The sequence below is a fragment of the Micromys minutus genome, assembly GCF_963924665.1.
Source record: "Micromys minutus genome assembly, chromosome: 1".
NCBI lineage: Eukaryota > Metazoa > Chordata > Mammalia > Rodentia > Muridae > Micromys > Micromys minutus.
In genome coordinates this window covers 35,447,807-35,475,194 of record NC_137969.1, presented here as the reverse complement: position 1 = coordinate 35,475,194, position 27,388 = coordinate 35,447,807, and the positions used below count along the sequence as shown (strand labels likewise).

The window sequence follows — 27,388 nt, the reverse complement described above, 5'->3', positions numbered from 1 at the left end:
TACTTACAGTTTTTATTGTAGTCTTTTAGTAGTAAATAACGACAAAGTTAAGCCTGTTTGTTTTGTTTGTTTGGATTTTGTAGATTGAAAGGTAGATAAGTCTTAAGATGTTAAATAGTATGTTTCTAAATCAGACATAGATCTGGGGTTTCAAGTAACAGGTTTTTTTTCATATGTTTTTATTAGTTCTGAATTTAACAAAGGTATTTGGCTATGAGATTAACATTATACTCTGTAAGTGTTAGTTATTGAAAATCCTTGAAGTGTCTGTTTTGAGATTGTCATCAAACTCAGCTTTGAGATTGTTATCTTAGGACAGCAGGAGTTTCTCCATTGACCTTGCAATATTGCAATGCCCACTAATTTTCCGGGTGCTCATGTATTTATTTTAAATAAACAGAATTATATTTTGCACAAAGTTATTTCTATATGGGCAAAATATATATGTGTGGTTATGCATGAAAATATTTATTATGTTGGTTTAAAGTGGCCACAGCTTTAGTTCAAATCTTATGGAATTTCCAGTGTTGTTGTTATAGTTTATCTTTCTCTTTTTAGTTTGTATCTGCCCAATAAGCATTAACTTAGTATTGTAAAATTAAATAGATAAGAAGAGAGGTTGCAGAATAAAGAATACAGAGTTAAATATATACATTGTCAAACTTGGAGTAATTATGTTGTTAAATACTATAAAATGTAAATATCTCACCATCAATTATGGAAAAACCTAATTTCTATGATTATTGTAAAAATGTGTTTTTCCTGATTTATATACAACAAATAGTTGGTTTTCCTGAGATGTTTAGCATTAGTAAAATTTCTAAACTAAATAATAGAATACTCATCCTTGACAAATAATGTTTCATTTTTCATAATTTAAATATTTTGATTGAGTATATAAGAATAAATATAAAATATATTTTCTCAGTTGCAGCTATAGACACTGAAAAAGGATCCAAGCCATGTACAGACCGTAGTTGTGAAGCTTCCAAAAGATTATCTAAGGTATGCTCGGTGCTGGTGAAAAGAAGTGGATGAAAATGCTTTTTAAAAGGATTCATCTTAGTTAGTCTTTGTTAGCTGTGTGTACAGTACATAGAGTCTCACAGGGATTTCAACAGTGACATAAAACTTTGCCAACTACAAAATAAGGAAGTAGTACCATTGACATGGTATGAGCACATTAAATATAACACTGTATAATAGGTTATATAAACAATGACTTCATTTATTTGGACTTATTTCACATGAGCAATTAATTTATATTAAGAAGAAATCATGGCTGCAATGGATTTAGTCAATTCAGTTTTCCTATACGTTTGCCCATTAGCCTTGAGTAATACAGCTTTGCTAGACTCACATGCTTTAACAGTTATTTCATGGATATTTAGTATCCTGTGTAGTCATCACATTATTCATGGGTACAGGGTTATATCTTTTTCTTAAGTCTTTACTCATGTTCCTTATCTAATTTGAATTGCTAAAGTCAGTACAAAATGAGTAGATATAATGAGACTAAAGAGGTTTTGTCCCTAGACTAAAAGCATTTAGTCTATGAAGACAAGTCTGAGGGCAGCTTTCAATTTAACTTTAGTAGAGTGAGGCTTTCTTCTAGTCTTCATTTACTTGACTATGCTATGAGTGGCTGTTAAATTTTGACTAACATATTTTATGATTTTACTTTTTAGGAAATACATAGCTATATTATATTTGTTAGTCTTACTAAGAATTTTCTAACCTTTATATACTCTGTTCAATGTAATGTGTGTTACTTTATTTGTGGCCACGTTTTAAAACTGCTAGTATAATTAAGAACAGTAAGGTATAGACATATAGTACAATGTCACCAGTAGGGATATTGATATTGGCATACTCTCATGATTTATTTACCTATATATATATATATATATATATATATATATATATATATATATATATATATATAATAATTGGATCATGGTGGTGCCTTCCTATAACCATAGTAATGTTGCTCATGACTTCTCCACTGCTACTCTAACTACAGGGTTTATTATTCTGTGCTGTTTTACAAAATCTCACAGAGCTTTTTACAAGATTAGACATAAATAGACAGTTTCCAGCCTTATTAATATGGTCATTTGTTATTTTTATTATAGCCTTTCTAACTTGAGTGAGATGAAATGGAATCTCCTGCAGTTTTGTTGATGTTTGTTTTTTGGTGGTTTGAGATAAGTTCTTACATTTTTACCTAAGATGGCTTTGAATTAATGGCAAGTTGTCTTGCATAACCCTCCTGAACTCTGGGTGTATTCTGATTCCTAGTATATTTCTTAGGAGAAGATCTTTACCAATCCTCCATCTGATAGAGAGCTAATATCTAATATATGCAAAGAACTCAAAAAAGAAGATTCTTGAGTACCAAATAACCCTTTTAAAATGGAGTACAGAGTGAAACAAAGAATTCCCAACTAAGGAATATCGAATGGCCAAGAAGCACCTAAAGAAATGTTCAACATCTTTTGTCATCAGGGAAATGCAAGTAAAAACAACCCTGAGATTCCACTTCATGTCAGTCAGAATAGCTAAGATCAAAAACTCAAGTGACAGCAGAAGCTGGCAAGGATGTTGGGAAAGAAGAACACTCCTCCATTGTTGGTGGGATTGCACGCTGGTACAACCACTCTGAAATTCAGTCTATTGGTTCCTGAGAATATTGGACGTAGTGCTGAGGACCCAGCTATACCACTCCTGGGCATATACCAAAAATATGCTCCAACATATAACAAAAACCTGTGTTCCACTATGTTCATAGCAGCCTTATTTATAATAGCCAGAAGCTGGAAGAACTCGGGTACATCTTCAACAGAGGAATGGATACTAAAAATGTGTTATATTTATTTACACAAGGGAGTAATACTCAAGGTATTAAAAACAATCACTGCATGAAATTCATAGGCAAATGGATGGAATAAGAAAATATTATCTGGAATGAAGTAACCCAATCACAAAAGAACAGACAGAATAGGTTTATCCTCACTGATAAGTGGATATTAGCCCAAAAGCTCAGAATACACAAGATACAATTCATATACCACATGAAGCTGAAGAAAAAGGAAAACCAAAGTGTGGATGCTTCAGTCCTTCTTAGAAGGAGGAACAAAATATTCATAGGAGGTAAAGGTGAAAGGAATTTGGGGGTAAGAGAGGAGGGGGAGGGGAAAGGGGGGCAGGACCAAGTATGGTAGTAGACAGGATGATATATAAAGGGTCAGGAATTGAACAGAGCTGTGTAGCAATGGGGAATGGGGAACTGGGTAGCAACCAGCAAGTCGTAGATACTAGGAAAGCAAGAGGCTCCCAGAACTCAGTGAGGATGAGATTAGCTTAAATGCACAGCAAAGGGGAGGGAGAAACTATAGGGACCATATCCATAAGATAGGCAAGACCCTGGTTGGGGAACTGGGCCACCCACTCACCTCCAAATTGTTAAACCAGAATTGCTCCTGACTAAAGGAAATACAGAGCCAGTGTGGAGCAGAGACTAAAGGAAAGACTACCCAGAGATTGCTCCACCTGGGGATCCATCCCATATACAGACACCAAACCCAGACAATATTGTTGATGCCAAGAAGTGAATGCTGACAGTAGCCTGATATAGCTTTCTCCTGAGATATTTTTCCAAAGCCGGACAAATACAGAGGCAGATGCTGGAAGCCAACCACTGAACTGAGAAGGTGGTCCCCAATTGAGGAGTTAGAGAAAAGACTGAAGGAGCTGAAGGGGTTTTCAATCCCATAAATAGAGCAACAATATTAACCAACAAGACTCCACAAAGCCACCAAGGTATAAACCACAAACCAAAGAGTACACATGGAATGGCCCATGGATCAAGCCACCTATGTAGCAGAGGATGGCTCTGGCATTAATGGGAGAAGAAGCCCTTGGTCCTGTGAAGGCTAGATGCCCTAGTGTAAGAGAATGCCAGGGTGGGGAGTTGGGGGTAGGTGGTTGGGGGAGCACTCTCATGAAAGCAGGGGGAGGGCAGATATGAAGGGGTTTTTGAAGGGAAATCAAGAAATGGGTAACATCTGAAATGGAAATAAATAAAATATTTAATAAAAATAGTTTTACTTATTATTTGTATGTTTACAATGTATTTGGACCATACTAGCTCTCAATCCCTAATTCTAACTCTTCCCAGATTGCTCCCATGTACCACTTCCTACTTTATCTCCACTTTTTCTTCATTTTCAACCCAATGAGTTTAATAAGTATCCTCATATGCATATATGTGTGGGGCTTTCATTGAACAGGAAAGGTCACACCTCTAAAGAAAACTCACTTCCTTTCCACTCGCAGTCATCATTCTTCAATAGCTTCTCAACTAGGGGTAGGGTTCATGCTCTCCTTCTTCATCCAAGCTGAGATATTGACTAGTTTGATCCTGTATAGTAAACTTTAGCTGCTTTGAGTTCATGAGTATAGTGGCCCTGTCATGTCCACAAGGCATAGTTTTTTTTTTTTTTTTTTTCTACAGTCCTTCCTACTCTCCCAAATACCCATGTCATCTGGGACACCCACAGAGTCCAACTAACAGGGCCTACACATCATGCTGAGCTCCATTTCCCTTCAGGTCTTCTCCTTCTTCTGGGCAGGATTGGCATTGATACCCTCCCACACCTTATAGCCTGTCTGCCTTGCAGGAGGCCTGTAGTAACCAGGACACAAGCTTCCTGCCTCCCAGGAGGTCCTCAGTAAACAGGGACACAGGTGGCCTGCTTTAATCATGGACACAGAAGGCCCACCATAGCCAGAAATAGCACTGCCTGCCTCCCAGGAGAATGGCTTTAACCCAGGTCATAGAGCTCTACCTGTCCCCAAGGAGGCTGGCTCCAGTCAGAGATACCCAGGCCACTTAACACCAGAGATAACCAGATTGCAAGATACAAGTACAAGTTCATTAGCGACAGAACCCAGTGCAATTCAACATCATCAGAACCTAGTTTTCCCACCACAGCAAGTCCTAGATACCATAACTCACTCAAAAACCAAGATTTGTACCAAAAATCCCATATCATGAAGATGAAAAAGTCCTTTAAGGAATATATAAATAAATCCCTTAAATAAATACAGAGAAACATAGGCAAACAGGTAGAAACCCTTAAAGAGGAAACAAATCTCTTGAAGAAACTCAGGAAAGTACAATAAACCAGGTGAAAGAATTGAACAAAATGGTCTAAGAACCCAAAATGGAAATAAAAATAATAAAGAAACCACAAATGGATGCAACTCTGGAGATGGACAATGTAGGAAAGAGGGCAAGAGCTACATGCAAGTAAAGAGAATGCCTTTCCAGGTATAGAAGATATCATAGAAGAAAAAAAGTGTAAAAAGCTCCTAACCCAAAATATCAAGGAAATTTAGGTCACAATGAAAAGATCAAACCCAAGAATAAGAGGAACAATAGGAATAGGTAAAGATTCAAGGGGCAGAAGACATCTTTAACAAAATCAGAAGAAAATTTCCTAATCTAAAAAGGCAATGGCCATTTACGCAGAAGAAGCCTACAAAACACCAAATAGATTGGACCAAAAAAGAAAATCCTCTTGTCACATAATCATCAAAACACTGAATACACCAAACAGGGAAAAAACCAATAAAAACCTTTCTAAAATCTTCATTTTGGTTCCTTGAGTCTCGGGGGGGTGGAGTATTGGGATAAATATTCCATTTATGGATGAGAACACCACAGATGTACTCTCTGTACTGTGACCAGTTGCGAATCTGTATTAATCGCTGTTCCTAGTCTGCACAAGAAGCTTTACCATGAGGAATATGGGTTGTACTAACATGGATATACAGTAAAGTATTTACATAACTTTATACTATGGGCATTTAGCAACATAACCATCGTAGATTCATCTGCCTGGGGAGCTACTTTCCCATGCACTTTGGGCCAGATTTAGAGTACCAGGCAGAGTGTTCCTCCTGTGGAGTGAGTGGACTTTAAATCCAGTCAGAAAGAAGGCAGGAGAAGATGTATAGATTTAAATGCACATATCATACTTGTTGGCATCCAAAATATTATCTGTGTTTGGTGACTGTATAAGGGATAAATCCCCAGGAGGGGCAGTCTCTGAAGGACTATTCCTTTAGTCTTTGCTCCACACTTCGTCTCTGTAATCCTGTGAGTATATTGTTACCCCTTTAAAAAAAAGGACTGAAGAATTCATTTTTTGGTCTTTCTTCTTGAGCTTCATTTGGTTCATGGATTGTATCTTGGGTATTCAGAACTTTTGGACTAATATAAACTTATTAGTGAGTATATACCATGTGTGTTCTTTTGTGATTGTGTTACCTCACTTAAGATGATATTTTCTAGTTCCGTCCATTTGCCTAAGAATTTCATAAAGTCATTGTGTTTAATAGCTGAGTAGTACTCCATTGTGTAAATAAATGTACAACATTTTCTGTATCAATTTCTCTGTTGAAGGACATGTGGGTTCATTTCAGCTTCTAGATATTATAAATAAAGCTGCTATGAACATAGTGGAACTTGTGTCCTTATTAGATGATGGAGCTTCTTTTTGTTATTTGCCCAGGAGTATTATAGCAGAGTCCTTAGGTAGTACTATGTCCAATTTTCTATGGAACTACCAGACTGATTTCCAGAGTGGCCGTACCAGCTTGCAGACCCACCAGCAATGGAGGAAAGTTCCTCTTTCACAACATCCTTTCCAGCATCTGCTGTCACCTGAATTTTTGATCTTAGCCATTCTGACTGGTATGAGGTGGAATTTCAGGGTTTTTTGATTTGTATTTCCCTGATGACTAAGGATGTTGAACATTTATGTAGGTGCTTCTCAGCCATTTCGGATTCCTCAGTTGAGAATTCTTTTTTGAGCTCTGTACCCTATTTTTAATAGGATTATTTGATTCTCTAGAGTCTAACTTCCTGTGTTTTTTATATATATTGGATATTAGCCCTCTATCAGATGTATTATTGGTAAACATCCCATCCCAATCTTTTGGTTGCCATTTTGTCTCTTGACAGTGTCCTTAGCCTTATAAAAACTTTGCAATTTCATGAGGTTCCATTTGTCGATTCTTGATCTTAGAGTATAAGCCATTGGTGGTGTTTTCAGGAAATTTCCCCCTGTGCCTATGTGTTCTAAGCACTTACTGTTCTATTTGTTTCAGTGTTCTTAGTTTTATGTGCAGGTCTTTGATCCACTTGGACTTGATCTTTGTAGAAGCAGACAAGAATGGATTTATTTGCATTATTCTGCATTCTGGCTGCCAGTTGAACCAGCACAATTTGTTGAAGATGCTGTCCTTTTTCCATTGAATGTTTTCAGCTCCTTTTTCAAAGATCAAGTCACCATAGGTGTGTGGATTTATTTCTGGGTCTTCAATTCTGTTTCATTGATCGACCTGCCTGTTTCTGTACAAATATCATGCACTTTTCTATCACAATTGATCTGTAATACAGCTTGAGATTAGGGATGTTGATTCCTCTGGAAATTCTTTTATTAGTGAGTATAATTTATGCTATCCTGGGTTTTTGTTATTCCAAATGAATTTTTAAATTGCTATTTCTAACTCTATGAAGAATTGAGTTATAATTTTGATGGGCATTTCATTGAATATGTAGATTGCTTTTTGCAAGATGGCCATTTTTACTCTGGTGATCCTTCCAATCCATGAGCATGGGAGCTCTTTCCATCTTCTGAGTATTTCAATTTCCTTCTTCAGAAACCTGAAGTACTTGTCATACAGACCTTTCACTTGCTTGGTTAGGATCACACCAAGGTATTTCATATTGTTTGTGATTATTGTGATGGGTATTTTCTCCTAATTTTTTTTTGCAGTATGTTTATCCTTTGAATAGAGGAAGGGTACTGATTTGTTTAAGTTAATTTTATATCCAATCAGTTTGCTGAAGTTGTTTATCAGCTGTAGGAGTTCTCTGGTGGAATTTTTGGGGTCACAATAGAGATATTTTGACTTCTTTCTTTCCATTTTGTATCCCTTTGATTTCCTTTTGCTATATAATTGCTCTGATAGGACCTCTACTCTTATATTGAGTAAGTAGGGTGAGAGTGGGCACCTTATTTAGTCCCTGATTTAAGTGGGATTGCTTCAAGTTTCTCACCATTTAGTTTGATGCTGACTACTGGTTTGCTCTATATTGTTTTTACTATGTTTAGGTATTGGCCTTGATTGATTTCCTGATTTTTCCAAGACTTTTAACATGAAGGTGTTGAGTTTTGTCAAATTCCTTTTCAGCATCTAGTGAGGTGATCATGTGTTTTTTTCCTTTCAGTTTGTTTATATGGTGGATTACATCGAAGAATTTCCATATACTGAACCATCCCTGTGTCCTGGGATGAAGCTTACTTGATAATGGTGGATGATCATTTTGATGTTTTCTTGGATTCAGTTTGCAGAATTTTATTGAGTATTTTTGCATCAATATTCATGAGGGAAATTGGTTTGAAGATCTCTTTCTTCGTAGGATTTTAATCTGTTTTAGGTATGAGCATAATTTTGGCTTCAAAGAATTATTTGGGTTTTATACCTTCTGTTTTTATTTTGAGGAATAGTTTGGAAAGTATTGGTATTAGGTCTTCTATGAAAGTCTGATAGAATTCTTTACTGAAACCATTTGATCCTGGGTTTTTTTTTTTTTTTTTGGTTTGGGAGGCTTTTGATGACTACTTCTATTTCCTTAGTGGTTATGGTTATGGGGCTGTTTAGATGGTCTGTCTGATCCTGATTTAACTACCTGGTTAAATTACCTGGTAACTGTCTAGAAATTTGTCTATTTCCTTTAGATTTTCCAGTGTTGTTGAGTATAGGCTTTTGTAATAAGATCTTATGATTTCTTGAATTTTCTCAGTTTCTGTTGTTACATCTCCCCTTTCATTTCTGATTTTGTCAATTTGGATACTCTTTCTGCACCTTCTAGTTAGTGTGGCTAAGGGTGTATCTATCTTGTTGATTTCCTCAAAGAACCAGCTACTTGTTTTGTTGATTTTTTTTCTAGAGCTCTTTTTGTTTCTACTTGGTTGATTTCAGCTCTAGTTTATTTCCTGCATCTATTCATCTTGGGTGTATCTGATTTTTTTTTTTTTTTTTTTTGTTCTAGAGCTCTCAGGTATGTAGTCAAGCTGCTAGTGTATACTCTCTCCAGTTTCTTTTTGGAGGCACTCAGAGCTATGACTTTTCCTCTTAGTATTACTTTCATTGCCTCCCATAAATTTTGGTATGTTGTGAATTTATTTTTGTTAAATTCTAAAAAATCCCTATTTTTTTCTGTTTCCTTTAACAAGTTTTTACTGAGTACAACATTATTCAGCTTCCATGTGTATATGGTGTTTTTATTGATTTTGTTGTTACTGAAGACCAGCCTTAGTCCATGGTGATCTGATAGGATGCACGGGAATAATTTGGATTTTTTGTATCTGTTGAGGCCTGTTGGAGGAGGTACCATGAGGTGTTGAGAAGATGGTATATTCACTTGTTTTAAGTAAAATAATCTATAGATATCTGTTAAATCCATTTGGTTAATAACTTCTGTTCGTTTAACTGTGTCTCTGTTCAGTTTCTGCTTCCACATCCATTAATGAGTGTTGGGTGTTGAATTCTCCCACTATTATTGTGTTTTGAGCTTTAGTAGAGTTTCTTTTATGAATGTGTGTGCTCTTGTATTTGGAGCATAGATGTTCAGGATTGAGAAAATTATCATGATAGATTTTTTTTTTTTTTTTTTTTTTTTTTTTTTTTTGATGAGTAAGATGTGTTTTTCCTAATCTTTTTTGTTAACTTTTGGTTGAAAGTTGATTTATTTCAATATTAGAATGGTTACTCCAGCTTGTTTCCTGGGCCCATTTTCTTGAAAGTTTTTTCCTTTCTTTTTTTTATGGAGCAAAATGCTGGATCCTGTTTACATATCTATTCTCTCAGTCTATGCCTTTTTATTGGGGTATTGAGTCCATTGATGTTAAGGGATATTAAGGAATAGTGATTATTAGTTCCTGTTATTTTTGTAATTACAGGTAAAATTATGTTTGTGTGTTTTTTTCTTTTTTTGGGTTTGTTGCAAGTATATTATTTTCTTGCTTTTTCTAGAGTGTAGTTTCCCTCTTTGTGTTAGATTTTTCCAGATATTTTTATATGTAGGCCTGGGTCTTTCAATAGATATTGTGTAAATTTGGTTTTGTCCTGGAATATCTTGGTTTCAGCATCTATGGTATTTGAGAGTATTGCCCAATATTGTAACCTGGGCTTGCATTTTTGTTCTCTGTATGATATCTGTCCATACAGCTTTCATAATCTCTGTTGAGAAGTCTGGTGTAATTCTGATCAGTTTGCCTTTATATGTTCCTTGTATTTTTTCCCTTACTGCTTTTAGAATTCTTTCTTATTTTTGAATATTTGCTGTTTTGATTATTATGTGTCAGGAAGAATTTCCTTTTTGGTTGAATGTATTTGGAGTTCTGTAGGCTTCCTCTATATTCATGGTCATCTATTTCTTTAGGGTAGGAATTTTTTAATGATTTTGTTGAAGATATTTACTGGGCCTTTTAGTTGGTAGTCTTTGCTTTTTTCTATACCTATTAGTCTTACATTTGGTCTTCTCATTGTGTCCTAGATATCCTGGATTTTTTTTAACATTACACAATTTTTTATTATTAAATGAGAAAATCCCATTTGTTACATCGTCACATTGCTAGTCAAGAGAAATGCTGCAGTGATGAAGAAAGTCAATGTTGGATCAACCAAAATCCTCATTTTTACAACATTCATTTACAGAGAAATCATGCTCAACACAGTGCAACACAACATTCTTGGTTTTCTTCATATTGATGTCCCCCCAAAAATTATCTTCTAATGGGGTAGGTTCACTACATAAATTATAGTTCTTCATTTTTGCAAATCACCCCAAACTGCATGAGAGATGAGTCACATGATTTTGTCTCTGGCTGTGAGGAAACCTGTCACATATCATCGTCATCTGATGTGTCACTGCTGCTCGTCTCTGTGTCGTCATTCTCAGGTGTGGGTTTGAAAGTGATGTTTTTTCCAGGGTCCGAACTTGAAGTCACAGATCAGGCCATTTTAACCATTTTTTTTCTCAGACCATTCTTCTGTAACTGTTCACTAATAACTTGGAATTCTCTCATTTCATCCTCAGTTAAGGGAGCACATGTTTCATCATTTTCGCTGTCTTCTTGCCAGCCCATCTCTTTTAATAATCTGTGTTCTGCCTCAAGTGAACTGGAAAGAACATCAGTTTGTGGAAAAGTTGAAGAACAAATGCTCTGTTGGGAAATTACAGAGGCATTGCCCTTCTCCTGTGGAATTTCATTTTTATCAAAGTTTCTGTTTATATCTCTTTCTTGGTGAGTACTGTTGCTGTTATGCAAATTAAATGAGTTGCCATCCTTCTCTGAGCCAGCATGGCTTTCATCTTTATGTTCCTCTTCTTCTCTGTCCCTTTTCAATGCTTTCAGAAATTCACTCTTTTTATCACTGTGCATTTGTGTTAGTTTAGTTAAAGGAGGCTTCTGATTAAGTTTGTCAACAGGTGAAGAAGAATTTGAATGATTACACTCTTTCACTGAATTTGTTGATGGACTAATATTCTTTGCCATTGACTTAAAAGTATTAAAGTTGCCAGCACAATATGTAGACTCATGAGGAAAAGAAGTCCCAACTTTTTTTTCCTTAGTTTGGCTTTTCCATTGTGTAGGTTTTGTAGGTGGAACCGCAGGTATGGGGACTAAGCCTTTATAAACACTCGGACCAGTTCCATTCTTAACTGGCTGTGACTGGAGGTTTCCTGCTACTGGGAAGACAGCTGTAAGTCTTTTGTATTACCTTTCTTAATGACCAGCATTCTTGGAGTTCTAGATGTAGGATTCGGGGGATATTCCCATACACCCGCAGCTAAAGATTTATTCTGATTTGGTTCTCTCTCATATTCAGGATTTAAAGATGGAAAATCCTCAGCCTCAAACTGTCCGCATTCTCTTTTGTCTTCTTTCCTCCCAGTTTCATTGTCAGGGATGCTATTTTCATGTAGTCCTTGGCTTTTTCCAGAATGGCAAATACTGCTACAAGAACAGGAATTTCCACCATGGTATCCCCCTTGATGATTTATGTTTTCTGTACCATTTCTGCCATGCATACACCATCCATTTTTTTCTTTCCTCCCAAAATTACCTCCATTAGGATGTCCAATACCAGAATCAAAGCCATCTGAAAAATTGTGTCGTTGACGACTCACATCATAACGATTTTCTGTCCATGAAAAACTGTCAGAATGCTTCTCAAAATTCAGTGATGAAAATTCCAAGAGGACTGCACAGGAAGGTGTTGATTTTTTCTCTATAAGCTTTATGTTTTCCAGGCTGTTTTTTTTTATTTTGTATCCTCTGAAATATCCAAGTTCTTTGAAGATACTTAACCTATGACTATTTGACATAGAATTATTTGAAGTCAGCTACCCATATTTATTTTGAAGTTTTCATATGGCTAGATCCAGAATTAGCCAAGTTCCTTGGATTCAAGAGCAAGGTCTTCTTTACTATTCCATGTATTTGCCACTGTTGTACTTATCCACTCCAGATGAAATGTCCAACTTATGTGCCAAAAAGCAAAAAGAAAAAGAATTTCACATCTGAAGATCACTTCTAACCATCAGCGCACATAGACAGACAAATAGCTATCTCAACACTACCATGCTCCTGTGCAACTGGAACATCTTACATTCCCAAGTAAATGAAAGAGAAAAAGAAAAAAAACTTCGTATTCATTCAATGTCTTCATTTAGAAAAGCTGTCCCATTGAATTATGAAAAGAGCTGAAATCAAAAATTACTACTTTTAATAAAGGTTAAAAGAACTGCCACAAAACTTCAGCAATATTCAAACAGTAATCAGAAACTGCTGAAACTACTCAGTATGCAAATCAAACATATCTTACAGTTCTGGCTGAAGAACCCCAACAGGAGAGGGGGAAGAGACAAAAATAGCAGGAGATGAAATACTTTAACCACGTATATAATCCGTTTGAACCAATACTGAAGAGATGGCTGCGTCTTTTAGCTGGTTGCTCACTACTATCAATTCACTTCAGAAATAATTCTTGTCAATTTTAATAAACTTCTGGGGCAAAATTACCCTAAACAAAAACAAAACTGTAATTCCAAAATGGCCCACTTGAAATATCCAGGACTTTTTAAACAAAACCGAGATGATGATCTTCATATCTGCCAAATTCAGTCACCTTCTGCCCCACCAGACGCGCCCCTGGCCTTGGGGTGCCACTGTGCTTCATCCTGGGAGGAGGTTTTCTGTAATTTGAATAATCCCCTTTTGCATCCGGGGATGTTTTGGATTAGGAATTTTTTGATTGTTGCATTTTTTCTGACTGATGTGTCAATGTTTTCTATGTTATCTTCTGCCCCTGAGATTGTCTCTTCCATCTCTTGTATTCTGTTGGTTATGCTTGCATTTGTGAATCCTTATTTCTTTCCTATGTTTTCTATCTCCAGGGTTGTCTCCTTTTGTGATTTCATTATTGTTTCTATTTCCGTTTTCAATTTCTTCACCTGTTTGGTTGTGTTTTCCTGTAGTTCTTTAAGGGCCTCTTGTTGTTTATGTGTGTTTTCCTGTAATTCCTTAAGGGAGTTATTCATGTGCTTCTCTAGGACCTCTCTCACCATCATGAAGCATGATTTTAAGTCCAAATCTTGTTTTTCTGGTGTGTTGGGATATCCACTACTTTCTGTGGTGGGAGAACTGGGTTCTGATATTTCCAGGTTGTTTTGGTTTTTATTGCTTAGGTTCTTGCACTTGCTTTTTGCCATCTTATTATCTGTGATACCAGGTGATCTTGTTGTCTCTAACTCGAGCTTGTTTTCCTGTGGGTTTGTGGGCCCATGGGCCCAAGAGGGAGATTGTTTCTGGGCATTTGACTCCCTGTGGGTGTGCTATGGGTTCTGATGGTGGTGTCCCAGCTCTGTTTTGGGGTTGGAACAGTCTGTTCCCATGTATCACCCTACTACCTGTGCCCCAAGAGTTCCCTGTGGTATCTTTGTGGATTGTTAGTAGGGAGGAAATGGAGTCACACCCGTAGACTCAAGATGGAGAGCCTCGTGAGGCTCTTGTGGGTGCTCAACAATCTGTGGGCAAGCTGTGAGGCCTGACGGCAGTGGTCCAGCTCTGTCACTGGCTTAGTCAGGAATTCATGCTTGCTTGCTTTTGTATTATTTATCTTTGCTGATGTCTGGATGTAACAGTTCATCATCCTGTATTTTCATTATTTAAATCTTGTGTTTGCTCTCATCTATGGGGAATATTAATATAGAACTTATTTATTTTTTTTTATTTTCAACATTTCCACCTGTTTTATTTTCCCAAATCTCAAATTAAATTGCTGATATTCTCATCTGTGTTCTTGCCTTTATTCAAGTCCTAAACTGATTTCTGTACTTTATTTCATTGCTTGTTTGTATTATTTTTTGAAGTCACTGAAAGTTTTTACAAATAAACTTTTATATTCTTCATTTAGCATTTTACCCATTTCTGTATCTTTGAATTTAGTTCTTTATGGCTTATGACCTTTTGGAGGAGGTGTGTTCTTTGCATTTTCATGTGTCTTGTATTTTTCTGTTGCCACTTGCTAATATATTGATTTCTCCCTCTCTCTTCTGGTTTTATCTACATATTGCAATAATCAATATACTCTTGAGGTTTAACACCAACTGAGAACATAAAAACAAACTATCATAAGCACAGGAATACTAAATAAGATAAAGAAATGCATTTAAATTTGATTAAAGCCAGCTAGAAACTCCAAAGGCCATAGAACAGAAAATGGCAAAAAAAATATTGTAGGGTGAGATTTATAGTATCAGATACAGGTTTTTCCCCTGTGGAGTAGGTCTTAAATTTAAACAGAAGGCAGTTCCTTACCCTTATTATTCATGCCATTGTTGCACCTTTGGGCATATCTCATCATGGCAGTTATCATTTTAGCTTAGAAGATTCACAGCTGGGAAGACTATTTATTGCTTTTCTCCTCCAGCAACCTGTTGCCTGGACAAGACCTGCACAAGATCAAACTAGTCAACATTCCAGCATAGTGGGGGTTGGCGGGAGGTTTACAAGGCACAACCCTTAACTGAGATGCCTCTGAGGGCAGAAGGAGAGTCAGTTTTCTTCAGTTTTTCCCCAGTGGTGGGTTGATCATGTTCCAGTGCATGGCCCCACACTCTTGACATATGGACAACACTAATTAGACTTACTGTTACAAAAAATAACACATGAAAGTAGGGGCCATGTGGGGAAATCTGGGGAATGAATATGATAAATCAATTGCATACATATAAAATTCTCAAAGTAATAATAAAATTATATTAAAATACTGTAGCATGTTCTCTGAAGTTAATCTCACCTACTGTATATGTAAAAGTAGTAAGTGAATTAAGTGCATGAGAAGGACTAGGGGACAGGAAAGAACCAATGTTAAATTTAAAAACAAGAAAACACTGTGCTTTGAAGAACGTTTTAAGGGAGAAGAAGTAGCAATAAATAAACAAATTGCCCAACAATGAAAAAATGTATGTGATTAAAAAATAGAAGTAGAATAAAACTACAAACCAAACCCTTACTAAAAGTAATTTAGCATCATAATGCTATTTAAAATAGATAAAACAGTTAGGGAAACTCAAGCAGACAAAATACAAATATTAAAATGGCTTTTGTAGATCCCTGTAAAGTTGCTGTCTACCAGGCCAAAGAAGGAGCAGGTGGATCATTTGAATTTGTGACTTGTCTTTCTTATGATGTAGGACAACTCTTGTCTGATCTTAGTTATTTAACAGAACTGCTACCTTGAAAATCTCCTCTTCCTTGCAGCCTTTACTGAGGATGCTTGCTTATATAGTCCATGGGCCTGCTCTTGAGACTCCTTAGTTCACATCCCTGGGATTTTAAATGCTTCAACTCAGGGATACCTTCCACGTGTTAAGTGTGTGGGGAGTGTGGAAGCAGAAATAGCCCTAAGATCTTTAATTGTGCTATCAAAGTCCACAAAGCATTAGAACCCTCACTGAAGGGATCTAGGAGTCAACTGGCACTTGAGAGTTGTAAGTTCTTCACACACTGAACAGCACAGCAGAGTTAGGTTGTAAGCAACATTTTATGATTTTCAACAAAGGGCTAACTTTCTGCTGAGTCTTTTAGTATTTTTTGATGCTTGTAAGTGTAATCACGACTTTACTTTTATTTGGGGATGCTTCTGTTTTTAATGTATGGTAAGCCAATTGTTTTATTTCCTATGAATTTTGCATCCTATTTCTCCTGAGAATTTATTGTTCAAACTTCCCGAATAAATGACAGCATGGAGGCCTCTAGCTTTGGTGCTTATAAGATTATTTCATTTAGAGATAATGTTAGAGTTTTCTTTCCAAATCACATTGTTCCTTTATTTCTTTATTTTGTTGTACCTGTGATTTCCCCAGACTGTTGTAAATGAAAGAACCCAAACCAGGCTTCTTCTTATTCATAATGGAGGACAGTCTTTCAGTCTTTAATATTCTGTAGCAGCCCAAGGCGCTCTTTTTAGATACATCTATTAAGATTGGGGTCCAGATTCTTGCATTCATTGTAGCAAAGGAACGAATTTAAGAACTAAATCAGTTTGAAGCTGAGTTGGAGCTTATTAAAAAGATAATTTAACATTCTTTTAGTCATGGTGAGTAATATGGGGAGTGATTAGAACAAGGAGAGTGAAAATTAAGCATAATTGTTAAGCTTATCCATCTTTACAGTATGTATGCTTTATGTATATGTATAATTTTAGTGATTCCTGAAGTTAGATCTTAAGAAGGTACTAAGGAACTTGTAAAAAATGTTTTCAGTATAAGAGAGTTGATAGTGTTTTCTCTGGAGTACTTTGGCTGGGATTACAATTGAGAATGGCATCCTAGGCCTCAGGGTTGCATAGAAAGTTGAGGATTTTTGAGGATTTTTATACAAACACACACACACACACACACACACACACACACACACACACTCACTCACTTTAATTATCTTTAATATTTTTTATAGTCTAATCATTATCTTCCTCCCAGTCTACCCCATTCATCCTCCCCCACATCCACAAGAGGATGTCCACCCTCCTTCACACACCACTAGACCTCCTCACTCCCTGGAGCCTCAAGTATCTAGGTATATCTTCTCTCACTGAGGCCAGACCAGGCAGTTCTCTGCTGTATATGTGGCAAGAGCCTCATATAAGCTGGTGTATGCTTCCTGGTTGGTGGATCAATGTCTTAGAAAGTTAGTTGAGACTGCTGATCTTCCTATGGGTTCACTCTTATCCTCAAAAGTTGCAGATTTTTAGAAATTATTATTTATATGTTTGTTTATATCCCAAACTGCCCCCTTTCTGGTATTCCTTCACAGAGTCTTTCTTCCCATCTCCCATTCCCTTCTCCTCTGACAGGGTAGGGTCCCACTGGGTATCCCCTCACCTTGGCACATCAAGTCTGCCAGAGAAGGCACATCCTCTCTCATTGAAGCCAGACAGGTCAGCCATGATGGCGAATGGATACCACAGTTAGACTACAGCTTTAGGGATGGCCTCCAGTCCAGTTGTTTGAGTCCCACATGGAAACGGAGTTGCACATCTGTTACTTGTATCCTGTGGTCTCTTTCAAGCCTGTGTGTGCTCTTTGATTGATGGCTCGTCTCTGGGAGCTCATAGAGGTCCAGGTTAGCTGACTCTCTTGCCCCTTTTATGGGATTCCCATTCACTTCATGGTCTTTAATTCTTCCCTTAACTCTGCTTATAAACATCCCCAACCTTCATTCAATGCTTGACTGTGGTTATCTACATCAGTTCCAAAAAGCTGTTGGATATAGCCTCTTAGAAGACAGTTTTTCTAGGATCCTGTATGGAAACATAACAGTATTATTAACAATGTAAGGTATCAGTGCTTACCCATGGGGTGAGTTTCAAGTTGTGCTGGTTATTGCTTGGCTATTCCTTCCACCTCTGCTCCAATTTTGTCCTGGCATTTCTTTTAGACAGGACAAATTTTGGGTTGAAAGCTTTGTGGTGGATTGGTGTCCTATCCTTCCACTGGGGTGGGAGTCCTGCTTGGCTACAGGAGGTGCCATCTTCAGGTTCCATGTCCTCACTGTTAGGCATCTCAGCTAAGATCACCTACATTGACTCCTGTGAGCCTCCCCCTCCCAGGTCTCAGTGACATCTTAGAGATTCTCCATACCTCCACCCTGGCAGCTATAGTTTCCATTTATTTTCCTGCCTCTCTGGGCCTCTCTCCTCTCTTTCCTACAGCTGATACTGGCTCCACTTCCACTTTCCCCTTTTCTTTCTTCTCCCACACAGTTCACTCCCTTACTCTACTTCGTATGACTGTTTTGTTCCCCCTTCTGAGTTTCATTCAAGCAAGCTCTCTTTGGCCTTCCATTCTATTTCGTTTGTTAGGGTCTGTAGGCTGTACTGTGGGCATCCTGTACGTTCCGGCAAATATATACTTAGTAATGATCACGTGCCACACCATTTATCTCCTTTGTAGTCTGGGTTACTTCACTTAGGTGGATATTTTCTTTCAACTTCCATCCATTTGCCTGCAAAATTAATGCCATCCTTATTTTTAATAGCTGAATTTTATTCCATTGTGTGAATGAACCACATTTTCTGTAAACATTCTTTGGTTGAGGGGCATCTTGGTTGTTTCTAGTTTCTGGCTATTGAAAATAGAGCTCTTAGGAACATGGCAAATCCTTGTGGTGAATGTTCAGATACTTTTACTATATTTGAAGTTAATTTTATATGTGTTATTTTCAGAAATTTTTAGAGTTATATATGAGAAATGTGTCCATTACCTGATGAACACGTGTGCGTAGGGCTAACGCATGGTTCATTGATATTTTAGCATTATTATTTAGAGCTTTTAATATAGGAATATTGTTTGATGTAAGCCACCATCCTACCATTAATTTTAATTGTGCTTGGAATTTTTGATGATCAGCTGTTGAGAGACTTCAAGCAGATAGAAATGACAGAAAATAATATTTCCTTAAGTTTTTCTTGTTTTTTTTCATCATGCCTCAATTTTCCTCTGGGAAACATCAATCCCTTAAATTTCATATTATTTACTGTGAAAGATGCATTTCTATAGTTTATTAACTGCTGAATGTAGCATATCAATTCAAAGCTCAAAAGTTTCTTCCTATCTTATGTGACTAGAATATTAGAATATTTGAACATGGAAATTAAAGGATCACATATTTTGGAATGTGGAAGAAATGACACCATTACTCATGGCACCAAACCATATAAACAATAAAGCATACAGGAGTATGTCACATATGCCTGACCCTAAGATTAGCACCCAAAATAGCAGAACCATTTACCATGAGGTATCTGATAACCATGATATGAGTAAATCAACTCTTAAGGGAGAATTAGGATGAGTTTAGTTTTAGGGGCATTCAAACACCTTGGAAGATGGAAAATATGTTACCCAAATTGTTAGGCATATACACCACATCCTTTTTTAATTATGACACAGGTTTCCTTTGTGCTATTAGGCCACCATGCCTAGTGCAGCAGCTTTACTCATTGTCTTAATTTCTGAGCTTAGAAGTAAGAGGCCTTAGTCTATAAAGTAGACAGTGCTAGTTATACATTGACAACGTGGCAGAAGAGGAAATAAGGAATCAAGTAATGCTATAAAATAAAGTGAAAGCAGTGTGAGGCTGTAATTAGTATGCATATTAGAAATTTCTAAAAGATAAGCAGTAAAGGAAGAAAGATGCATAAAGTTACAATTACGAATATTTCATATGTGACATTCATTTTTGCAATTAAGAACATAACTTATCATGATTTAACTTTGGTACGTGGTGCGATATCTGTCTAGAAAATAATTTTATCTAGATTTTCTAGTTTTATTTAGTTTAGTTTTTGTAGTAGAATCTGATGATTTTTGAATTTCCTCAGTTTATGTTGTTATGCCTCTTTTTCTTTCTAATTTTATTAATTTGGACACCATCTCATTGTCCTCTAAGTTAGTTTGGCTAAGGGCTTATCTATCTTGTTCATTTGTTTCCAAAAAAAAAAAAAAAAAAAAAAGTTCTTGGCTTGCTGATTCTTTATATTTTTTACTTTGTTTCTAATTGGTTGATTTTAGCTTTGAGTTTGATTAATACCTGCTGTCTACTTCTCTTGGGTGTGTTTGATTTTTTTGTTCTAGAGCTTTCAGGTGTGCTGTTAAGTTGCTAGTGTTGGATATCTCCAATTTCTTTATGAAGGCACTTAGTAATTTGCATTTCCTTTTCTCTTAATACTGCTTTCATTGTGTCCCTTAAGTTGGGGTTTGAGGTCTGCCTTGTCATTATTTTCATTGAATTCTATAGAGTCTTGGATTTCTTTCTTTCTTTCTTCCCTAACCAAGTTATGATTGAACAGAAAGTTGTTCAGTTTCCATGCATATATTGGATTTCTGTCACTTGGTCTTAATGAAGTCCATCCTTAGTCCTTGGTGATCTGATAGAATGCATGGAATTATTTCAGTCTTCTTGTATCTGATGAAGCTTGTCTTGTGTCTGATTTTATGGTCAGTTTTGGAGAAGTTTCCATGAGGTGCTGAGAAGAAGTCCTATTCTCTTGTTTGGGGGTGAAATGTTCTGTTACATCCATTTGTTTTGTAACTTCTGTTAGTTTTCCTGTGTCTCCGTGTCTCTGTTTAGTTTATGTTTCAGTGACATGCCCATTGCTGAAAGTGGGGTGTTGAAATCCCCCACTATAAAGTGTGAGGTTCAATGTTTATTTTGGGCTTTAGTGAAGTTTCTCTTACAAGTGTGGTTCTTGCATTTGGGGCAGAAATGCTCAGCATTGAGAGTTCATCTTGAAAGATTTTTCCTTTGATGAATATGAAGTGTTCTTCCCCATGGAAGTCTATTTTATTGGATATTAATATGGCTACTCCAGCTTAGTTCTTTAAACCATTTGCTTGGAAAACTTTTTTCTAGCCTTTTACTCTCAGGTAGTGTCTGTCTTTGTCATTGACATATGTTTCTTATATACAGCAAATTATAGATACTGTTTACATATCCAAATTGTTAGTGTATGTCTTTTTATTGGGGAATTAAATCCACTGATGTTGAGAGACATTGAAGACAGATGATTGTTAGTTCTTGTTATTTTTGTTGCTTGAGGTGGTATCATGTGCATGAGTGACTCTCTTCTTTTAGGTTTGTTGTGAAATGTTTAATTTTTGTGTTTTCTTGGATGCAATTAGCCCAGATTGTTTTTAAGTTTTCATTTCAGTAACTTCTGTAGGGATGAATTAGTAGAAAGATATTGTTTAAAGTTATTTTTCATGGAATATCTTGGTTTTATCTTCTATGGTGATTAAGAATTTTTCTAGAGACAACAAACCGGACACTATTGTGGATGCCAAGAAGTGCATGCTGACAGAAGCCTGATATAGCTGTCTCCTGAGGGACTCTGCCAGATCATGACAAATACAGAGGCTTGCAGCCAACCATTGAACTGAGAATGGGATACCCAATGAAGGAGTTAGAGAAAGGACTGAAGAAGCTAAGGGGTTAGCAACCCATAACAACAACAACAATATCAACAAATCAGACACCCAGAGTTCCCAGGGACTAAACCACCAGCCAAAGAGTTCATGAGAGAAATTGGTTTGAAGTTCTCTTTCTTTTTAGTGTCTTTGTGTGGTTTAGGTATGAGCATAATTGTGGCTTCAGAGAACAAGTTGAATAGTGTTCCTTCTGTTTCCATTTTGTGGAATACTTTGGAGAGTATAGGTATTGGATATTCTATAAAAGTCTGATAGAATTCTCCATTAAACCCATCTGGTCCTGGGCTTTTTTTGATTGGAGGCTTTTGATGACTGCTTCTATTTCTTTAGGTGTCATGGGATTGTTTAGCTGGTTTATTTGATCTTCATTTAACTTTGGTATCTGGTATCTGTCTAGAAATTCATCCATTTCCTCCAGATTTTCCAGTGTTGTTGTTTATAGGTTTTTTTTTTTTGTAGTAGGATCTGATGATTTCTTAAAATTCCCCAGTTTCTGTATTTATATCCCTTCTTTCATTTCTGATTTTGTTAATTTGGATATTCTCTCTTTGCCCTCTAGTTTGGCTAAGGGTTTATCGAACTTGTTGATTTTTTCAAATAACCAGCTTTTGGTTTTGTTGATTCTTTGTATAGTTCTGCTTGTCTTTATTTGGTTGGTTTCTACTCTGAGTTTGATTATTTTCTGCCATCTACTCCTCTTGGGTGTATCTGCCTCTTTGTTTTAGGGCTTTCATCTGTGTTGTCAAGTTGCTGGTGTATGTTCTCTCCAGCTTCATTTTGGAGGCACTCAGAGCTATGAGTTTACTGCTTTCTTTGCATCTCCTAAGTTTGGGTATGTAGTGGTGTCATTTTTATTAAATTCTAAATAATCCTTGATTTCCTTCTTCATTACTTCCCTGACCATGTTATCATTTAGCAGAGCATTGTTCAGCTTCCATGTGTATGTGGGCTTTTTGTTGTTTTTGTTGTTATTAAAGACAAGCCTTAGTTTATGGTGATCTGATAGTTTGCATGGGAGTATTTCGATCTTCTTGTATCTGTTGAAGCCTTTTTTTGTGACCAGTTGTATGGTCAATTTTGAGAAGGTACTGTGAGGTGCTGAGTAGAAAGTCTATTCTTCTGTTTTTGTATGAAATGTCCTGTAGATATCTGTTAATTCCAGTTGGTTCATAACCTCCGATAGTTTTGCTGTGTCTCTGTTCAGTTACTGTCTCCATGATTTGTGAATTGATGAGATTGGGGTGTTGAAGTCTCTCACTATTGTTGTGTGTGGTGTAATATATGCTTTGAACTTTAGTAGAATTTCTTTTATAAATATGGTTGCCCTTGTATTTGGAGCATAGATGTTCAAGATTGATAGTTCATCTTGATATACTTTTCCTGTGATTAGTAAAAAGTGTCATTTTTTATCTCTTTTGATACTTTTGGTTGAAAATCTGTTTTATTTGATATTAGAATAGCTACTCCAGCTTGTTTCCTGGGTCCATTTGCTTGGAAGTTTTTTTCCCTACCTTTTTACTGTGAGGTAGTGTCTGTCTTTGTCTCTGAGATGAGTTTCCTGTATGCAGCAAAATGCTGGATCCTGTTTATGTATCCAGTCTGATAGTCTATGTCTTTTTACTGGAGAATTGAGTCCATTGATGTTAAGAGAAATTATGGAATAGTGATTTTTAGTTCTTGTTATTTTTTGTTGTTAGAGGTAGACTTATGTTTTTGTGCTTTTCTTCTTTTGGTTTCCTTGCCTGATTACTTTTTGCTTTTCCTTGGGTGTAGTCTCTTTCCTTGTGTTGTATTTTTCCATTTATCATTCTTTGTAGGACTGAATTTGTGAACAGATATTGTGTAAATTTGGTTTTTTCCTGGAATATCTTTATTTCTTTATCTTTTTTAATTGAGAGTTTTCCTGGATGTACTAGCGTGGACTGGTATTTGTGTTCTCTTAGGGTCTGCATGACATCTTCCGAGGATCTTCTAGTTTTTATAATCTATGTTCAGAAATCTAGTGTGATTCTAATAGGTTGCCCTTTTACATTGTTTGACCTTTATCCCTTACAGCTTTTAATATTCTTTCTTTGTTTTGTGCATTTGATGTTTTGGCTATCATGTGATATGAGGAATTTCTTTTCTGGTTCAATCAATTTGGAGTTCTGTAGGCTTCTTGTATTTTTATGGGCACCTGCTTCTTTAGGGAAGTTTTCTTCTATTAATTTTGTTGAAGATATTTCCTGGCCCTTTACATTGGGAATCTTTGCTCTTTTCTATAACTATTATTATCAATTATATGGGTTTTTTTTGTGTTTCCTCTTTATGGACATCTGCCTGTTTGCCTGTGTTTTTCTGTGTCGCTTTAAGGGAGTTATTTATGAATTCTTAAAGTCTCTGTCATCATCATCAGATGAGATGGAATTTTAAAACAGAATATTGCTTTTCCACTGTTTTTGGTTATCCACAGCTTTTTGTGATGGGAGAACTTGGTTTTAATGAGGTCAAGTCACCTTGGTTTCTGTTGGTTAGGTTTTTTTTTTTTTTTTTTTTTTTTTTTTTTCACTTGCCTCTCACCATCTGGTTAAGCATGATGTTTGCTGCTCTTCACCCTTTTATAAATCTGTATTTCAGCACTACTGGGAGACCAGTTCTTTCCAATCCTGATTTGGTACATAGATCTGTGGCATAGGGTCATCTCTGGGCATAGTGAGAAACCAGAATGATTCTGTCCCTGATTACTCCTAGGTTCCTATGTTCTTAGGTCTCTGGGTGAGTTTCTCTTGGACCAGGAATTTGAACAGAAATGGGGTCTCACCTCTGTCCTGAGGTGTGTCAGCATTTCTGGGAGACGAGCCCTCGCCCAGTGGGATCTGCATACAGAGAGCTGTGTCACAGGGTCAGCTCTAGGAGCAGAGAGAAACTGGAAGGTTTCTGTCACAGACTGCTCCTCAGTTCTGTGTCCTGAGTTCTCCATTTGGGTCCCTCAGAGCAGAAATGGTGATCTTACCTGTGCTCTCAGGTGTGTCAGAACTTATGGGAGATCATCTTTTTCTCCCTGCAGGATCTGGGTACAGAGAGCTGTGGCACAAGTCCAGCTCTGGATGCAGACCTACACTTTTAATTTCTTTGTCAGATGTGTCAATATATTCCATGGTATCTTCTATGCCTAAGATTTGCTCTTCTGTCTCTTATGTTAGGTTGGTAATGCTTGCATCTTGTAGCTGTGATCTCTTTCATACATTGTCCATCTCCAGGGTTGCATCCATTTGTGGTTTCTTTATTGTTTCTATTTGCCTTTTTAAGTCTTGGACCAGTTTGTTCAATTCCTTCACTTTCTTCATTGTATTTTTCTATCTTTCTTTAAGGGATTCATTTCTTTCCTCTTTAAGAGACTCTACCTGTTTGCCTGTGTTTTCCTGCATTTCTTTGAGGAAGTTATTTTTATCTTCCTTTAAAGGCCTCTATCATGTTTATGAAATGGGAGTTTAGGTAAGAATCTTGCTTTCAGGTATGTTCAGTTATCCAGGGCTTGTTGTGATGGAAGAAGTAGGTTTTAATGTGGCCCAGTTGCATTGTGGTCTGTCACTTATGTTCTTTTTTTGCCTCTTGCCATCTGGTTATCTCTGGTATTAACTTGCCTGGGAGTGTCTGACTGGAGCTGGCCTCCTTGGTGGTCCTTTTTCTTGTTGGAAGAAAACTTCAAAGTCTTTTCATAGGTCACAATGTAACTAATCTATTCCCCCCAGTGATCTTGAGGCTGTTAGACTCAGAAGGGATATTATACCTGTGAGTTAATTCTTCAGTATGGATTGTGTAGGCCTCTTACTACACTGTCATCTGCCAGCAAATATCAATTCATTTTATCCTTGAGAGGAAGGCATTTCAGTGAAAGTGAGTTATTGACCTTTTCTATAAAATATGCATGTTTTTGTACTAAATTAAGAAAAGCAGTAGCTTGGTTTTGATTTCTGTGATGTTATAGAGACAACAGACTAGCACAACTCTTTGAATTGTGGGTCTCTTGCACATGTGGAATATTAAATGTTTGTCTTTTGTGCTGTCATTAGTCATAGGGTATATTAGAATATGTTTATTGCATATTTGTTTAGAGAGGGAACTTATTTTCTCATTTGTTAAAAAAAATCCCTCATACAAAAAAAAAAAAAAAAGAAAAAAAAAAAAAAGAAAACAAAATGTTATCTCCCATAGTAAGAATTACCTGAGGTAGCACTACAGTGGAAGTGCCACACTATTTTTCATAGTGACTGTACCAGTTTGTAGTCCTGTTAGCAATGAGTAAGTGTTCTCCTTTTCCTGCATCCTTGTCAGCATATGATATTATTGTTTTATTGATGTTGTCCATTCTAACTTCAGTAATATGAAATCCTATATTAGTTTTAATTTGCACTTTTCTGGTGGCTAAGTATGGTGAATATTTCTTTAAGCATTTCTCAGCTACTTGTGTTGTGTATTTTGAGAACTTGGCCTAGATATTTACTTATTTTTAAAATTATTTTCTTCTTTTAATCTTCAGGTGTTTTATGTTCTTTATGTACTATATACTATAGGTATTAATTCTCTATCAGATATATAGCTGGTAAAGGTCTTTCCCCATTCTGTAGCCTGTTTCTTTCCTTAGTGATCCCATCCTTTGACATAGAGCTTTTTGAGCTTCATGAGTACACATTTATTAATTACTGCTCTTACTGCTGTGCTAATTGTGTCATGTCACTAGAGTCCCATATGCATGAGGTAAAAGCTGTTCTTTACTTTCTCTTCTTTCACATGAATACAGTCATGGTATCTTTTATCTTTTAAGTTTTGGTCCTTGATCTCTTTGCAGTTAATGTTTTTTTGTTTTTTGTTTTGGGGGGGGGGTGATAAATGTGGATCTAATTCCATCCTCTACTTGAAATCATCTACTTTGACAGGTACCATTTATTAAAGATAATGTATTTTGTTCAGTGTTTATTTTTTACTTTTTTGCCAAAAATCAGCTGTCCATTGATGTTTGAACTTATTTTTGGGTCTTTAATTTGATTCTGTTGACCAAAGAGTCAGACTCTTATTTGCCTTGAAAATGTATTTTTTCCTAGGGCCAAGTCTGTTATTTGAATTACTCTTCTTTATTTAACTTTTTTGGACTGCAATCATTCTTTATCTATTGTTGAGTCTCTGGTGGAAAAATTTAAAAGTTAACTTAGAATTTTTCCTGTTCTTTCACACCTTTGTAGCATCCTTGTAATGTCTCAGGCAGATGGGCTGATGAAACAAGTGCAGAGCAAAGCTTGACCTTAGGAGGACATACCTGATCTTTCAGGGTAGTGAGTTCATTCATCGTGCGGCATCTCTCATTTTTCTTCTATAAATTTTTTTTTGATAAAGTCATTTAGTGATAAGGTTTCTGGTTTTGTCCTTGTTTCTTTCTGTTTTCATTTTGGAGTTATTCTTTACTAAGACAAAACAACTGTCTAAAAATTTCCCTTATCCAAAACCATTTCTTCTTAAAAATGTTTACCTCAAATATCTCTTATCTGTAATTTTCAAGATCCTTTAATAAATATTTGTGTGTATGTTTGTATACCATGTAAATGTTGCCTTTATTTCCTCAGATGAAGTGATGAGATGAGAGCCATATCCAAGTTGTGCAAATACATGACTGGGGTTGAGCCCAGAGTATTTCCTTTTCTGTGATAATATCCCTAGCCCTAGGCCTGGAAGCTTCTAGCCTTTGTACAATCTAATCTTCCTAGCTGACTGATG

The 27,388-nt window shown here is 36.4% G+C and overlaps 1 protein-coding gene and 1 pseudogene across 3 annotated transcripts in view; one reads left to right on the top strand and one right to left on the bottom strand.

The window, feature by feature from the left end:
- ZPBP (zona pellucida binding protein) overlaps window positions 1-27,388 on the top strand; it is a gene marked incomplete at both ends in the record, with an annotated part of 130,875 nt that overhangs the window by 61,391 nt on the left and 42,096 nt on the right. For both annotated transcript variants that reach the window (XM_080926081.1, XM_080926080.1), the window contains one exon: window positions 929-1,005. In XM_080926081.1, coding sequence (XP_080782207.1) covers window positions 929-1,005 — 77 coding nt within the window. The remainder of the gene's footprint in view (window positions 1-928; window positions 1,006-27,388) is intronic.
- On the bottom strand, window positions 10,983-12,246 carry LOC308434583 (vasculin-like; annotated as a pseudogene). Its single transcript has 2 exons — window positions 12,211-12,246; window positions 10,983-11,986 (listed from the first exon to the last, which is right to left on the bottom strand). The product of its transcript is annotated as a vasculin-like (transcript).